This window comes from Oncorhynchus keta, chromosome 31 (assembly GCF_023373465.1).
Source record: "Oncorhynchus keta strain PuntledgeMale-10-30-2019 chromosome 31, Oket_V2, whole genome shotgun sequence".
Taxonomy (NCBI): Eukaryota; Metazoa; Chordata; class Actinopteri; order Salmoniformes; family Salmonidae; genus Oncorhynchus; species Oncorhynchus keta.
The window spans coordinates 1,695,734-1,712,500 of NC_068451.1; the positions used below are offsets into that span (position 1 = coordinate 1,695,734).

Sequence of the window (16,767 nt, forward strand, 5' to 3'; positions counted from 1 at the left end):
TTCGCAACGGGTGCAGTTATAGGCATAAACCAATTTGTTCAGACTCCTTCCAATTTGACTTTTGTGTCTTTAACATTTGCAACAATGTTCTGTTCATGCGTTCCTCTTGACCGTTTCCCATCGGGTGATAGGGTGTTGTCCTGGACCCCGCCATGCCACTGAGTTTCTTTAACTGATGGAACAACTGATTTTCAAATTCTCCCCCTTTGGTCATGGTGGATGCGGGACGGGAACCCAAACTTCAGGGCAAAGTCATTGAAGATGAGATTTGCAGCAGTTTTACCTGACTTTGATGTGGTGGCGTAGGCTTGAGTGAAACGTGTCAAATGATCAACAATCACGAGGATGTACTCATATCCCCCTTTGCATCTGTCGAGATGAAGGAAGTCAATACATACCAGTTCAAATGGCTGTGTTGTCACAATGTTTGTCAGAGGAGCTCTTGTTTCATGGGCTGTCTTTTTCTGCTTGACACAGCTACAAGTTTTAGTCACATAGTGCTCGATGTCAGATTGCATATATGGCCAGAAGAAGCGGTCACGTACTAGTGATACAGTGCGTTCAGTACCTTGGTGTCCCATGTTATTGTGCAACTCAAAATCACTTTACCTTTGTACTGCTCTGGTAGAACTAACTGCTTGTGGGCTGTAGTGATTCTGTACAGAATGCCATCACTGTCTATTGTCAATTTGTCCCATTCTCTGAATAGGCATTTTGTCTTTGGACTGAATTTATTTTGCTCTTTAACTGGCGGTTTGGAACCAGACAGTTTGAAATTGAGCACAGGACGGATGACCGGATCAGATTATTGTGCTTCTCTTATCCCATCTTTTGGGATCGAGCTGGTTGTTGCAGTGGTTGTCTCCTCTTCAGCTGATACTGACATCGATGCAGCTGAAAATGACCAAGGTACAACAGCCTCTTTCTGTACCTCAACTGCTTGTATCGTGGCGGCGATGGTGTCTGGTGGAAGCTCCTCAGAACATTCTCTCATCAGTGACTCTACATCCAGTGGCATCCTTGACAAAGCATCTGCATCACCGTTCTCTCTGCCTGGCCTGTACTTTATTGTAAAGTGGAAATCAGCCAAGTCTGCAACCCACCTGGAAGTGGTTGCGTTCAGTTTTGCAGTCGACAGAATGTAGCAGAGCGGGTTGTTATCGCTGTATACAGTGAAGGTTGGAGCATAGTACAAATAATCATGGAACTTATCAGTGATTGCCCATTTTAGAGCTAGAAATTCTAGCTTGCTCGAGTGGTAGTGATAGTTATTCTCAGCTGCTGTTAAGGTTCGAGAGCCATAAGCAATGACCCTAAGCTTCCCCTCTTGCTTTTGATAAAGAACTGCTCCCAAGCCTTGGTGTGACGCATCAGTGTGTACAACAAATGGCTGAGTGAAATCAGGGAAACCTAAAACTGGTGGGTGAAGCAAACACTCAATCAGCTGTTCAAGTGCCTGTTGATGCTGGTCAGTCCACAGGATTGGCTTGTTTGAGGGCACCACATGACTTACTTTCTTTGTTTTTGTTTTCTGTGGGTGGTCAGGTAATTTGTCTGAATCTGCTTTCAGGAGGTCATACAGGCAGCTGGCACTCCTAGAAAAGTCTTTGATGTACTGTCTGTAGTAAGTGAGTAAACCAAGCATTTTTCTGAGCTGGCCCACAGTCTCTGGTCTGATTTCTTTCAATGCTCTTACTGCTTCAAAATCGGCTGGGTCAACTCGGCTGCCCTCTGCAGACACTATTCTGCCCAAATAACGGACCTGGGGTTTAAAGAGATCACACTTACTTGGTTTGAGTTTAATGCCATACTCTCTGAGACGCTGCAAAACTTTTCGCACATCATTCACATGGCTGTCGAATGTTTTACTGAAAACTAGCGTGTCGTCCAGATAAGGAATGCAGATGTTATCCCGGAGCCCTTCCAAACACTCCTCCATACACCGCTGAAAAGCTGCAGGAGCGTTCATGAGGCCGAATGGCATACGTATCCACTCATAGAGTCCCCACGGGGTCACAAATGCTGTCAGTGGTCTGCTTTCTTCAGAGATGAACCCCTGGTGATACACTTTCCCCTGATCTAAGAGGGAGAACCAGGAATTGCCACCTAAACTGTCCATGATGTCTTGGACCCGAGGGATGGGCTGGCGGTCGGGATGTGTCTTTCTGTTCAGGTCTCTGTAATCTATACACAACCGGAGGGTCCCGTCCTTCTTACGAACGCACACGACAGGTGAAGAATATGAAGAGTTTGACTTCCTAACCCAGCCCTGGACTATGAGGTCATAAAGGTAACCCTTCATCTCCTGATACAGTGGCCTGGGCACTGACATGTATGTGCGCTTTACTGGTTCAGAGTCTTTTAGAGAAATAGTCATTTTCAATCGTTCAATGCAGCCAATGTCATTGTCTGATCTGGAGTGACACTCTTCTCTAAGCATTTGCCTAACAACCTCTCTCTGCTCTTCGGTTAGGTGAGTTAAAACTACTGGTGGATCCCACTGTTCAGTAGCAGTACATGGGGTTCGAACGCTGGTGTGATTCACTGTGGCTGAGGTGACAGTTTTTTCAAAGACTTGGGCAGGTAACACAGTCATAATGGTTTGTACTGTACCGATTATTGTGCGTCCTAGCAGGGCAATGTCGTGGTCAGTGGGTTTAGAGACATCAAGCAGGATAACTGGAAAAACACCTTTCCTGACTCTGACTAGTGTGTCAAAGAACTCAAGGTCGTCTGACCACTGCGGGTTCAGGTCTGGCTGGAAAAGCATTGTCATGTCATCTTTGAAAGGCTGGGAAGCTACACGGCACTCAATCTGAATGCTACTGTGTTTTGGTACAGAAACCTTCTCTTTCTTGGTTTTCACTGCATATTCATCTGTCTGTTCTGCGCTAACAGCCTGTATAAAAGCTCTCACCCTGTTTCTTTTGAGGCTTGGGAAAGCTGTTTTCACTGTACTGTATCGTTTAGTCTTTTCGGTCATTGTCAGGATGTGCTCGATAACATTGAAACCTATGATGGGATGAGATAGGTGACAGCCTTTCATTACCAGCACTGGGATGATCAGTTCCTTTGTTTGGTCAGTTTCAGAGGCCAGCCGAAAAGTTGTTTCAATCCATCCTAGTTACGGCATTTCAGTCCCATTTGCTGCAGTCAACCTTAGATCATCAGGTGAGTTCAGGATTTCTGAAACATCTCTCAGAGAGATTCCTCTTTCCATCGTTCATCAATGACCGATACCTGAGAGCCTGTGTCCCATAGAGCTTGGAGGTGGTGGCGATTCAGGTGACACTCAATAAGGCACTGTCTGCCGACTAGCGAGGTGACCTTACGGGGGTGGCAACCTTGAGCTAGGGATGGTAAGGTGTGGGCATTTTCCTCTGCAGGAAAACCTTTCACTGGTAGAGTCAATTTTCAGGTGAGTACATTTTTCCTTATGTTTAGTCCAATGTTGGTTATGACATACTTTGGAACAGTACAGTGTCTCTTTACATGATGCACATTGTTTCAGGTTCTCAAATGAATCTTCTCTGGCACAATTTGCACATTTCTGGGACTTTTTGGTAGCTACGGTTAACACTCGTCCCTCAGCGGTAACCCGTTTCCGTTTAAAGGGGCCTCCCTTGATTGTCTGGCTCCCCGGATTTTACATCCAGCTTGAAAATGTTCTCCACTCCCACATCGGAAGCAGTGTGTGCAGCGTGCATCTGTTCTGGCCTGCTGGCAGACAAAACACCTCCTTGGAGCTTGAGCAGAGCGGTTGGTATACCGGTTAGGTGCATATTGATGCTGTGCAGGGTCAAGTGCTTGGGACCGACTGTAGTTGCTGTAATACTGCTGCTGGGAAACAGGTGGCTGGGGGTCCCTATCTGGCCTCCTAACTGGGGGTGGGGCATAGGCACAAGGCGGTGACTGAAACAGGCTGCTGTAATGTCTCCTTAATCTGAGCAATCTCTGAGACCTTTTAGAGAAGCTACACCTGTCTTAAGTTCAGCTAACTCTGTTAACAGTTCTGCGGGTATCGTAGTTTTGGCTTCCTTCACAGGACACTTTGCAGATGGTGTAACTTCTAACTGGACTACACTTACAGTTGTAGCAGGCTGTGGGGCATTAAACCGCTTTTTGTTTCGTCTTTCTATCTCATTAGCACAAGCAATGTTAATTAAGCTTCTCTAGCAAAACCTCATCTAATGTTTCGCTCTCTAGCAGGAGAGGCTGCATGTCTATCCTGATACTGTCACTCTGGAGACCCGTAAGGACTGTGTGTAAACACATGCTCTGGACTAGAGCAGGGTCATACTTAAGCCCTGATTCTGACTCCTGGGATGCAAACAGTACTTTTTGGCTCAAATCTAAAATGCGCATCAGGAAGCTTTGAGGGGTCTCCTTGCTATGCTGTGCTTCTGAAGCTAGCTGTTTGTAAAGCTCTGTTGCACTCTTCTCTTGGAAGTGGGAACGCAGGATACATCTAAGTGTGGGAAGAGTTAGCTGGGGTTTACCTTCCAAGTAGCTGCATAGCTGTGAGCCTGGAGAAATAGCCCTGACTACTGTGTCTACTATTTCTACCTCAGGATAGCCTCTGTTAAGTCAATTTTTAATCTGATGGGCAAGGCTGGAAAAAGTCAGTTTTTCTTTCTGGCCCGGTTCACCTATCTGACCAGAAATGTTAAACTCTTTGCGCCAGTATGAGCTGGGCTGTGCATTGGGTGAGAGCGGCACGCTCCCTGAAGATTGGCATGGTGTTGGGGCTGACGCAGAGAATCACTGGCTTTGGCTGCAGTAATCTGCTTGTTGTGGGGTTACAGTCCCGCCCTATTCTGTGATGTGTTCTGGCTGGTTCACTATCATGGTCAATTTGGTTTTGTTACAGTTCTCAGTTCCTCTATTCTGTGATGTGTTCCTAGGCTGGTTCAATATCATGGTCAATTTGCCCTGTTTTGTTATCTCTGCCACTGATCATCTCTGTCATTTCGTCTCTAAGTAGCAACAATTCCGACATGCCGCCATCTTCTAACTCTGTGACTTCCTCTCTCTCAAGGAACATCATAATGCGAGTCATTAATGATATGCGGGATTTGTCTTTAACACCTCTTCTCTGTTCGCCTGATATTTCAAGGAAATCACATATCTCTAGTAATTTGTCTTTAGTCAGGGTGTGCAATTCTCCGACTACCTCTTCCTGTAGTTCTTCCAAGGCGCTTGTCATGCTGACAGAACAGGAGGAACTTTTACTGTGGAGGAGTTGACTCTGAATTAGATGGTCCTTACTGTCTATGATGGTCGATCAATGGCATCAGTTGACACGTACTTAACCACTAACTTCCAACTTCCCCCAAACAGCAACACTTTCCTCACTGCAGCCTGCCTGCGTTGTTATGTGGAGATTTAGCTGGTTCGGAATTCAGCGACCAGGGTGTGGAAACTGTACATCTGAGCAGCTATCTCAGCGGAGCCTCCACAAATGTTACCCCCCTTGAAAACAGGGGAGATATAATCACGAGAGTGATACAGTGTTGTATTCTCAATTCAACTTTTAGTTCAATCATTTCACAAAAGTAACATTACATTTGCGTGTGTGTTTGCGAATGCGTGTGTCCGTACAATGTGTGTGTGTGTGTGTGTGTGTGTGTGTGTGTGTGTGTGTGTGTGTGTGTGTGTGTGTGTGTGTGTGTGTGTGTGTGTGTGTGTGTGTGTGTGTGTGTGTGTGTGTGTGTGTGTGTGTGTGTGTGTGTGTGTGTGTGTGTGTGTGTGTGTGTGTGTGTGTGTGCCTGCATACATGTCATTGCTGGATGATGAATGCATTGACTGTGGAGAGGTCAGTGTCACAGACTGCATGGTCAATGGCCCACGTCCCTGGAACGGAACCGTGAGTGAGCCTCCCCAAAGACTCTGAATCTGCCATTAAGACACACACACAGGCACGGCCACACATGCATGGACACACACACACACACGGCTCCCCTGTGAGTGTGCCATTAGGAGCTGGCAGGCCCCGGTCCTGACAGAGAGCGATTAGCTCCCTATCATGTGTATTGATCACTGTGTTCTGGCTGGCCCTTTCTGGGAGGGGAGGTGTGAGGTACAAGGGCACACGTCCAATCAAATGGCCATTATCTGTGTGTGTGTGTGTGTGTGTGTGTGTGTGTGTGTGTGTGTGTGTGTGTGTGTGTGTGTGTGTGTGTGTGTGTGTGTGTGTGTGTGTGTGTGTGTGTGTGTGTGTGTGTGTGTGCGTGCGTGCGTGCGTGCGTGCGTGCGTGCGTGCGTGCGTGCGTGCGTGCGTGCGAGAATGCGTGCGTGCGTGCGTGCGTGCGTGCGTGCGTGCGCGTGCGTGCGTGCGTGCGTGTGTGTGTGTGTAGACTGAGGAGAATGAGTGTGTATGAGGAGGTGGGCAGCATTGCTCACTTGACTAAGCTGTGGTGGCTGGCTCGGTGAAGGACAGAGGGGATTGGGGTTGGTGTTTGCCAACAGAGCACCAGAGGTGTGTGTGTGTGTGTGTGTGTGTGTGTGTGTGTGTGTGTGTGTGTGTGTGTGTGTGTGTGTGTGTGTGTGTGTGTGTGTGTGTGTGTGTGTGTGTGTGTGTGTGTGTGTGTATGTGTGTGTGTGTATGAGTAGACTGAGGAGAATGAGTGTGTATGAGGAAGTGGGCAGCATTGCTCACTTGACTAAGCTGTGGTGGCTGGCTCGGTGAAGGACAGAGGGGATTGGGGTTGGTGTTTGCCAACAGAGCACCATAGGTGTGTGTGTGTGTGTGTGTGTGTGTGTGTGTGTGTGTGTGTGTGTGTGTGTGTGTGTGTGTGTGTGTGTGTGTGTGTGTGTGTGTGTGTGTGTGTGTGTGTGTGTGTGTGTGTGTGTGTGTGTGTGCGTGCATTTTGGCCTGCCAACACCCTGTCTCAACCTAGCGCATTTCTCCCAGTTTCCTTATTGTTTTTCCCTGTGGGGATACAGATGTTGTCGCTGCTATGGAAAGACTTACACACACACACACACGTGGCAGGTGTCACTGATGGCAGGAATAAGGGACCTACCTACCTACACTGTATCGGAGAACTGTAATTTATGCGGCCATTTGGGGTATTATCAATAGCAAAATACTGTGAAACGTTTTACTGCAGCATACTGTAAATGATGGTGATTGTGGAAAAATGTTGTTGGTGGTGAAATAATTGCCGTACTTTGAATGTTACCGTAATTCCATCCTACAGAATAGATTACAGTACCGTATTTTGGGTGGGTGAATGGTATTGTTGATTCTGTCTCATTCACACATTTTCAGTCGTGCCTTGTAAAAGAGGCTACATTTGGCGCCCGTTCGTGAGAGTGCTGTACCAATTGAACTGGTATGTGGGAGTAGTGCCCCATCAATTTCAAATGTAGAAGGGACAGATTGGAGTGGCATCACGTCTTCATCGTTGAGCATTTTGCCACGTCTTTTTGGTCTGATTTGCCCTGTAGCCGCTGCCAGTTTGGAAGCCTTTGCTAAGGTCTCTAGAAGTGCATGTGATATAAAACACAACATGTTCATGTAGGCTGAAATGTGTATACAAATGACCTAGCCGCCAACCTACTTGAACCAATCCCATGTGATCCTAAAACACAGTGGAAATACACATTTCATCTCCACTCAATGAATTCCGTTCATCCAGCCATTCATTCATTAATTACAATTACAGTAGTATTGACTTGATACAGCCAATTCTGCGGTATTGTACTGTTTGTAATTGCACAGTACTCGCTTTGATACTGTCTTTAGATTACAGTAGGTGTACTGCAATATGAACACTGGAACTTACTTGCCCTCTTCACTCCCTGTAAGTTACTGTCAAATTCACTGCAACCCCAAAGACCTCAGTCTTCTAGGATGGCACTGGCAACTAGATGTTGTTGGTTGCCGCTATGAAGTCCTTACTCGCGTTGGTACCTGTATATACCCAAATAAAAGTGTTACCTACTCAGCTGTAGCATGTTGCTGGTTTTTAATACAGATCTGTGAATGGCTGACTGCCCCACATCCTCAACCGGTCTATGTGTGTGTCTACCTGGCTGTGGGGCCTGTGCCAAGCTTCCCCTTTCCCTCCCACTCAGGTCCATTCAGCAGTAGGCAATAATTCACACACTCCAGCCAAAAGGAGGACACATTTTCAAGTGGACATGTGAATTAGAGGAATTCACTGTCTGCAGGCGTCTCGCATAGCCCAGTTGTATCTGTCGGTGTTGTCTGTTTTCTTAAAGTGTGCTTTTTGTTGTTGATGAAACCTCTGAAAAACACAAAAAAAAAATGATGACGAAGCCTCGCATGGTTTGTCTATAATTGTTATTCAGGACTTGAAAAGCCATATACAATTAATGGTTCATGATATGTGTAGATGCGTCTTTAAATTAATTTGTTTCATATCAAATGTTCCGAGTGACCCATTAGAATTCAGAAGCACCTGTGAAGTGCACACTCTGTTAAACACTCTCTCCTGTGTGTATTAGTCTACTCTAGATAATATAGAACAGACACAGTATTGTACACACACACACACACACACACATCCTTGTTGGTCCTTGACAAGCTCATTTTAAATTGAGCCTAATTGAACAATTGAAAGGGAAACAAAGCCAAGAAGCTTTTAGCACATGAAAGATGGCAGTGTCCTATGGAACGTTATTTATTTTAGCCTCCTCCTCTGTGCTTCAAGTGCATGTCAGATACGGTGTGAGAGACTACAATAGGAGTCATGCACAGATCTAAAAGTGGAGCGTGTGTGTGTGTGTGTGTGTGTGCGTGTGTGCGTGTGTGCGTGCGTGCGTGCGTGTTCGTGCGTGCGTGCGTGTCTGTATGAGAGAAAGAGAGAGAGGAGACAGGAGAGGGTGCTGTGTCGAGAGAGAGAGAGAGAGAGAGAGCCGTGAGTGATGCAGGTGGGTTGGAGAGGGGATTTTTCTTTTAGGGCCGATGTGTTTAACCTGGGTGAGAGAGCTAGAAAGAGAGATTGAGAAAGAGAGCGAGAGAACATCCCTTTGAACTGATGAGGAGGGATAGCTGTGGCATCAAAGGCTTCCTTTGTTCCCTGGTCCGTCCCCAACGGGGACCCCAGACCAGTGTCCTATCCGGTCCCATCCACCCTCTGCTCCTACACTCTATTAGGGCTAATATTAGCATTAGAAAGTTAGCATTAGCACCAGGTCGTTGCTGTGTTTTCTGTTTACACTTTGCCACATTCTGTCAATGTGCATCGGAGTGTATAGGCAACCAACAAATACAATGGAAAAACTGTTTCCACATTCAAATAACTTCTCGATTCCTATAAGGAAAATCATTCTTCAAACAGCTGCAAATACAATCATTTTGGTTATGGAAGATATTTCACAGTGGTAGAATATTTTAGATATCGGAACAATATTTTAGATGGTATAATGATTCTCTACACTATACTTGCTTGTTTTGTCACATAAACTAAAATTAGGGGAACGACTACATTTTTAGAAACAGGAAATGGCGGGGTGATTTCTTCATAATGAATCTTTTAATGGTTGTGGTTGTATTAATGTTGTATTTACAGTGGGGCAAAAAAAAGAATTTAGTCAGCCACCAATTGTGCAAGTTCTCCCACTTAAAAAGATGAGAGAGGTAATTTTCATCTGTGACAGACAAAATGAGGAAAATTCCAGAAAATAACATTGTAGGACACAAATTATTGGTGGCTGACTTTAAATACTTTTTTGACCCCACTGTATGTTAATCTGTGTTGTTTTGGGGCTTTTGCAACACAGAATCCCTCCAAAGATTTTCTAGGTGAGGTGGGTCCAGAGAAAACAGACGTTGCCCGGGCTGTGTGTTTGGGACTACAGAGACAAGAGAGCATGGTTATTCTTTCCTTTCAGAGGGTCCCTGGAACCACATGTTCCCAATCTTCCTCTGGATCATCCAAATGGCAAACTGGAACCACATCCACAGTTATCACTAAGAGACAGAGACGGGCCTGGACATGTAATATATTTGAGTCCCTGGTATACTAATGGTAGGCTTTATGCAGGTCATTCACTAGGTATATATAGATTACTTGTTGGTTATCATATATATAACCATATGTGACAAATAAAATTTGATACGGGGTGAGATCTTGCGTGGAGCCCCAGATCGAGGAGATTATCAGTGGTCTTGTGCAGATTGTGTGTGTTTGTGTGTGTGTGTGTGTGAGCTTGTGTGTGTGTGTGTGATTTTTTAAATGTGTGTGTGTACAGGTGTGTGATCTTTTAAGTGGGAGACTGTGTATTTGTGTGTATTTGCATAGGCTTGGTTTTGTAATTGTGTGTCTGTATATGTGTGTGGAACCACACACGTTAAGCATATGTGTGCATGTATGTGTTCTCTCTGCTTTGTGTGAGTGGGGGTTGTGGGTGGGTATTTGTGTGTATTTGCATAGGCTTGGTTTTGTAATTGTGTGTCTGATGACTCACATATGTGTGCATGGGCTTTGTGGGGGTTGTGGGTGGGTTTGCAGGTGAGACTCACGTAGGGCTCCTGAGCCTCCTCTCTCTCTCTCTCTCTCTCTCTCTCTCTCTCTGCAGACTGGGACGTGCTTCCAGCCGTGGACATGCCTCGCTCTCTCTCTGCTCCTGGAGAAGGGAGAGGCCAAGGGAAAGAGGGAGAGGGTGTATGTGTGTGAGACAGCAAGGGGAGTGAGTGAAACATAGAAAGAAAGACTGACCGAGTGAAAGAGAAGTGAGCTCTAAGGCCAGCGAGGGACATATTGACACATGAAAGGCAGCGAAGCACTATGCCTACCTTTCGGGGTCTGTTAGCTGGCAGTAAAAGGTAGACACACGCAGGCGCAAATCATGTCAATGCCTTGCATTGTGTTTGAAGGACTGAAAAGGCAGGCACACGGCAAGGCTGCCTTTCCGCTGGCCTTGCGCATTTTTGTACCAAATCATTTTGTACCAGTGTTCGGAAATCTTTTTGTTTTTTATGAAGGAAAAACATGAAGAAATGTATTATTGATCAAATCTATATAGATTTTTCATTACAGTTCTTTTTTCATACATTTTCACTACCTACCCTGATCGCACATCAATGTGAGAGAGAGAGATGTGCAGCCGGAGAGAGTGATGAGAGAGAGGCAGACAGTGAGTGAGAGAGTGATTGAGCGAGCGAGAGAGAAAGTGAGTGAGTGAGAGAGTGATTGAGCAAACGAGAGAGAAAGCGAGTTAGAGAGTGGTAGTGTGTGTGATATATGTGGGGTGAGGTGAATCTCTTGATGAGCTGATATCATGTCCACAGACACCAACACAAGCTGTGCTGTGGTAATGTTATGGTAATGATATGGTAATGCTATGGTAATCTGGTGGCAGTATTCCACATCACTAGAGAGATGGGAATTCTGGGAGGCCTTTCACCACTGGGTGGAGAGGAGGGACTTCCTGGTCTAAGAGTACACAACAACAACAACACACACAAACACGCACGTGCGCACTCGCGCGCGCACACACACACACACACACACCAAAATAAATACACCAAAATAAATACACCAAAACAAATACACGCACTTATTCACACACACGCAAACACACAAACACAATGGCTAAAATAAGTACATATTCCCATTTCAATGGATTAAAAAAAACTCATGTAAACAGTTTAGAGCATGTATTAAAAGTGCAGTGAAATGCTTGCGTGCTAGCTCACTCATAGGCTAACACTAAATTGTAGAGCTTATTCATACCCACATCTCATATATGTTCCTGTCTGTCTGTCTGTCAGGGTTGCAGGAGAAGCAGAGTTAAGTTACCCAGATGTCGACAGGACACTGAAGACTGAAGACCAACTGGATCATGCTCTGACCTTCAACGACCCTCTCTGGCCCATGCAGTGGGAACTGGTGGGTCTCTCCCAGAGTGTGTGTTAGTGTGTGTGTGTGTGTGTGTCTGTGAACAGCAAGAGGCCTGAGAAGCATAGTATAGTTGATGTAGTAAAACACACAAACACACAAACACACTTGCACACACACGTACACTACATAGCCAAAAGTATGTGGACATCTGCTCATCGAACATCTCATTCCAAAATCATGGGCTGTAATATAGAGTTGCTCCCCCCTTTGATGCAATAATAGCCTCCACTCTTCTGGGAAGGCTTTCCACTAGAGGTTGGAGCATTTGCGGGGTGGCAGGTAGCCTAGTGTTTAAAGCGTTGGACTAGTAACCTAAAGGTTGCAAGATGGCATGGCAAAAATCTGTTGCTCTGCCCCTGAACAAGGCAGTTAACCCGTCATTGAAAATAAGAATTAGTTCTTAACTGACTTGCCTACTTAAATAAAGGTTTTAAAAAATGATGTGGGGAATTGCTTCCATTCAGTCACAAGAGTATTAGTGAAGTCGGGCACTGATGTTGGGTGATTAGGCAGTCGGTGTTCCAATTCGTCCCAAAAGTGTTCGATGGGGTCAGGGCTCTGTGCAGGCCAGTCAAGTTCTTCCACACCGATCTCAACAAACTGTTTCTGTATGGACCTTGTTTTGTGCATGGTGACACTGTCATGCTAAAACGGGAAAGGGCTTTCCCCAAGGCAGAATTGTCTGGAATGTCATGGCATGCTGTAGTGTTAAGATTTCCCTTAACTGGAACTAAGGGGCATAGCCTGAACTATGAAAACAGCCCCAGGCCATTATTGCAGTCAGGCACCATTATGCAGTGGGGCAGGCAGCATTCTCCTGGCATTCGCCAAACCCTGATTTGTCCGCCGGACTGCCAGATGTTCACTCCTGAGAACTCGTTTCCATTACTCCAGAATCCAATGGCGATGAGCTTTTCACCACTCCAGCCAACGCTTGGCATTGCACATGGTGAACTTAGGCTTGTGTCAGCTATTTGGCCATAGAAACCCATTTCACAAAGCTCTTATGCTGACGTTACTTCCAGAGGCAAGATTGGAACTCAGTAGTGAGTGTTGAAACAGACGACAGAACATTTTTACACGCTACGCACTCAGCGGTCCCTTTCTGTGGGCTTGTGTGGCCTACCACTTTGCGGCCGAGCCGTTGTTGCTCCTAGACAATTCCACTTCACAATAATAACACTTACAGTTGACTGGGGCAGCTCTAGCAGGGCAGAAATTTTACAAACTGACTTGTTGGAAAGATGGCATCCTATGACGGTGCCACGTTGAAAGTCACTGAGCTCTTCAGTATGGGACATTCTACTGCCAATATTTGTCTATGGAGATTGCATGTCTCTATGCTTGATTTTATGCACCTGCCAGCAAAGGGTGTGGCTGAAATAGCTGAATGCACTCATTTGAAGGGGTGTCCACATACTTTTGGCCATGTAGTGTATCATACAGATATTCACATGTCCAGACAAACAAGTACACACACAAGGTTGTGTAGGTTCGTTTCTAAATGTAATCCATTACAGTTACTAGTTACCTGTCCAAAATTGTAATTTGTAACGTACTTTTTGGGGATTACCCAAACTCAGTAACGTAATCTGATTACTTTCACTTGCCTTTGGATTACTTTCCCCCTATAAGACATTAGAAGAAGACCAAAACGAGCCATCAAACGTATTTGGTGTGTCATCATAGTGGTCTCTGACTTGTGGTTTGACTCACTCAGGTGGAACAAACTTAAACTTGCGCCTCTTTTCAATATTGAATTGAATGCCATTGAGAAAAGAGAAAGGTGTCATAATGTATTTTTTGCAAACATCCTTTCTCAATTTAAAAGTAATCCAGCAGGTCATCATCTAGTTTTTCAAAATTCTCTTTTTCAAAATTCTCTGTAATCTGATTACAATATGTTTGCCGGTAACGTAACTGTTTACAGTTACAGTTTTTTTGTAATGAGATTTCATGTAACTCATTATGTAATCATTTACTCCACAACCCTACACCTAAGGCTGAACTGAACAACCAATCAATACAGCTGTGAGTTTTGATTGAAATCTGAGTGTGCAATCTGACGCAGGTTGACTTTTATTTTCATGAATCTTACCGGAGGCAGAACTGAGTGATTTCCGCTATATGGGCCAGCTGCAAAGTAAAAATTGGCTATATTATACAAATGAATGAAAACAAAAATGTGCTATTTGGTCTTAAAGATGAAATATGCAGAAATCGCTCCACCATTTCCTGGTTGTTAAAATTGTAATAATTTGCCTAATTTCAGTTTATATTACAAAACAAGCACTCATAGTGTAGAGAATCATTGTAATGTCTAAACCATTGTGAAATATATTTTCAATAAGCCAAAATATTGTATTTTCAGCTGTTTGAAGCTGGTGTACAAAACCGAAAGTAAAAGACACAAAAAACACATTTAAGAAAGGGAAGCATAGAAATAGCATACATAGAACAGATATATTGCTTCTTAGACTTGTTTTCAATGCGAATGACAGATCTACAACTCACATTTCTATGTGCATTTGGCCAGGTCGCTCAGAAAGTTACCTTTTGCAGCTTTAATTTAAGGTTAGGGTTAGGCATTAGGGTTAGCAGTCTGTTTAAGGTTAGGGTTAAGTTAAGGGTTAGGTTTAAAATCCTATTTTATGACTTTGTGGCCATGCCAGCGAGTGGGCACTCTACAGACCTGCCTCCAGAACAACATTCATGACTAAAAACACTAAACTGCTAATCTGACAGCCCTGTGGTTCAGGGGTGGGCTATGTCCCCAGTTTTGATGAACCATGGCAACGAATGACTGACAGGTCAGTTCTCAGGGGAAGATGGAGGGTAGAGAGAGAGACAAAGAAAGAAAGAATCGTGAGAGTGGAAGAATTACTTTTCTCTGTTGGATGTGAGGTAATTCCAGGTTTCATATGGTCAGGCTAGAGAGGTTTATCCTGACTAAAATCTGTATGTATTCCTTTCTCTCCCCTTCTCTTTCTCTCCATATTTCTCTCTCTCTCTCCCCCACCCTCTCCGTCTCTCTCTCTCTCTCCCTCCCTCTCTTTTATCTGTTCTGTTTAATCAGCCTCTAGTGGACATGGATATTGATTGAGGGTCAGTAATCTGCCCAGGGTTGGTAGCCTGCCAGGACCAGATGTGGTGTGTGTGTGTGTGTGTGTGTATGTCTACTGTATCTGATCTCATAGTGTGTGTTTGTCTACTCACTCACAGTTGGTCTACGTCTGTGTTCGGTATCCTGACAACGGTGTCACATGCACTTTTGTAACACATACATTCTATTCTAGGAACGCTCCTGTGTATCCAGTGTTGTTCTGTCAATGCGGTTCTCTCTGGAAGTTGTGCATTTGTGTATGAAAGGTGTGTTTGGGTGTGAGTGGAAGTGTATCTGCGCATGTGCATTTTGTGTGTGAGTGTGTGTGCGCGCGCGTGCATGTATAATTGCAGTGGCGATTTTAGCATGAAAATCTTGGTGGGGAAAAACGGTGACAAACGGTGCCCACAAACTGCTAGGGCCTAAATAGAGCTGTCCCAACAGCAGTCCCAGCATCTTACCACTGCTCCACCTGGCTATCAGTGTTGCCTTGTCCGGCAGGGAAACAGTTCATTCAGCCTCATTTACCGCCTTTAAAAAAACGAAGCTGATATGGCTGACTTGCTTAAACAAATGTGGTTTCTAATGACAATTGAGATGTGCAAACTACAGCATAAGGGGACGACAAGCGCATGAGTGGCAATCCATAATTTCGGTTATGCCATTTAATGAGCGAGCGAGGACGGACGTGGTCTATGTAACTATTTGTTTAGCACTTTTGAAATGTACAGCGACAGAATTCAGAACATGGGCCATTCTTACAGTGTTCTCCCTGTACACCAAGTCAGAACCGTAGGATAAATAAAGGGGGCACATAAGCGGACAATGAAACCTCTTACAATATTCAATGATTACATTTCTCTAAAACAGGTTATAAGCTACATGTGCGCCACCAAGTCAGAACAGTAGGAAAAATGAAGAGGGGTAAATTGACCAAATTATTAGGGTGAAGCACATGGGCTACTAATATCTTACTGCACAACATACACTTAGTATTGCTTTCTTACCTACAGTATACATACCTCCATGGCATATTACATCATGTTTTGCAGCAGCATACAATACATTTTTGGACTCACCTTGTTGTGCTGAACAGGAAGGTGGCGCGGCGGTCCTTCGTGGGCAAGTTTTGTCATCAAAGTCTGGCATTCTCTGGATTTATGGTGCTTTCAAAACAACTGGGACCTCGGGGAAAAAACAAGGTCGAATCATGATGACGGCATTGATCTTCAGGTCGTAGCTCTAGAAAGAGGCCGGATTTACATTTCCGAGTTGGATGACCGTTCAAAATGTATTTTCCCAGTCGGAGGTTATTTATTTATTTTATATATATTTTCTCTTCGTTTTTTTATCTTCATATGACAAGGATTAAAAAGGATTTGTCAGTAGATTGTCGACTTGATTGCGAGCTAGGATTTTTTTAAGTATGATGTTGACATGATCAGTCCTTTCAAAGCTACTGCACATATAACGTGATTTGACGTAATTCTATCTGTGGCCAATGACATTGAGCCTTCTTGGATTGGCACTTCTAATGTAACTCTGTGGCAGCACCCAAGAGGCTAGAATAGTCTAATTCTACCCGTAGACTTGGATTTGACGTTATGTCCCCATGAGTGACAGAACATTGAGCTAATCACGACGCAACGCTCTGTTTTCTGCTGGCTTTTCCCACCACCACAGAAAGCACTGAGCTAAGCTGAAACACCTGCATTTTTGGAGCTGCCTTAATCAAGAAAACAAAATAGAGACCAAGTTTGTATGTGGCTTTATTAACTAAATGTTATA

General features: G+C 44.6%; 1 protein-coding gene across 7 annotated transcripts in view; it reads left to right on the plus strand.

Annotated features, from left to right (window-relative positions):
• Positions 1 to 16,767, plus strand: part of LOC118364187 (neuroendocrine convertase 1-like) — a 153,715-nt gene that overhangs the window by 33,547 nt on the left and 103,401 nt on the right. For 6 of the 7 annotated variants that reach the window (XM_052489300.1, XM_052489298.1, XM_052489302.1 and 3 more), the window contains one exon: positions 11,747 to 11,864. In XM_052489300.1, coding sequence (XP_052345260.1) covers positions 11,747 to 11,864 — 118 coding nt within the window. Of the gene's footprint in view, positions 1 to 10,519; positions 10,663 to 11,746; positions 11,865 to 16,767 lie in introns of those variants that run through there. The other variant, XM_052489304.1, reaches the window with a different exon arrangement.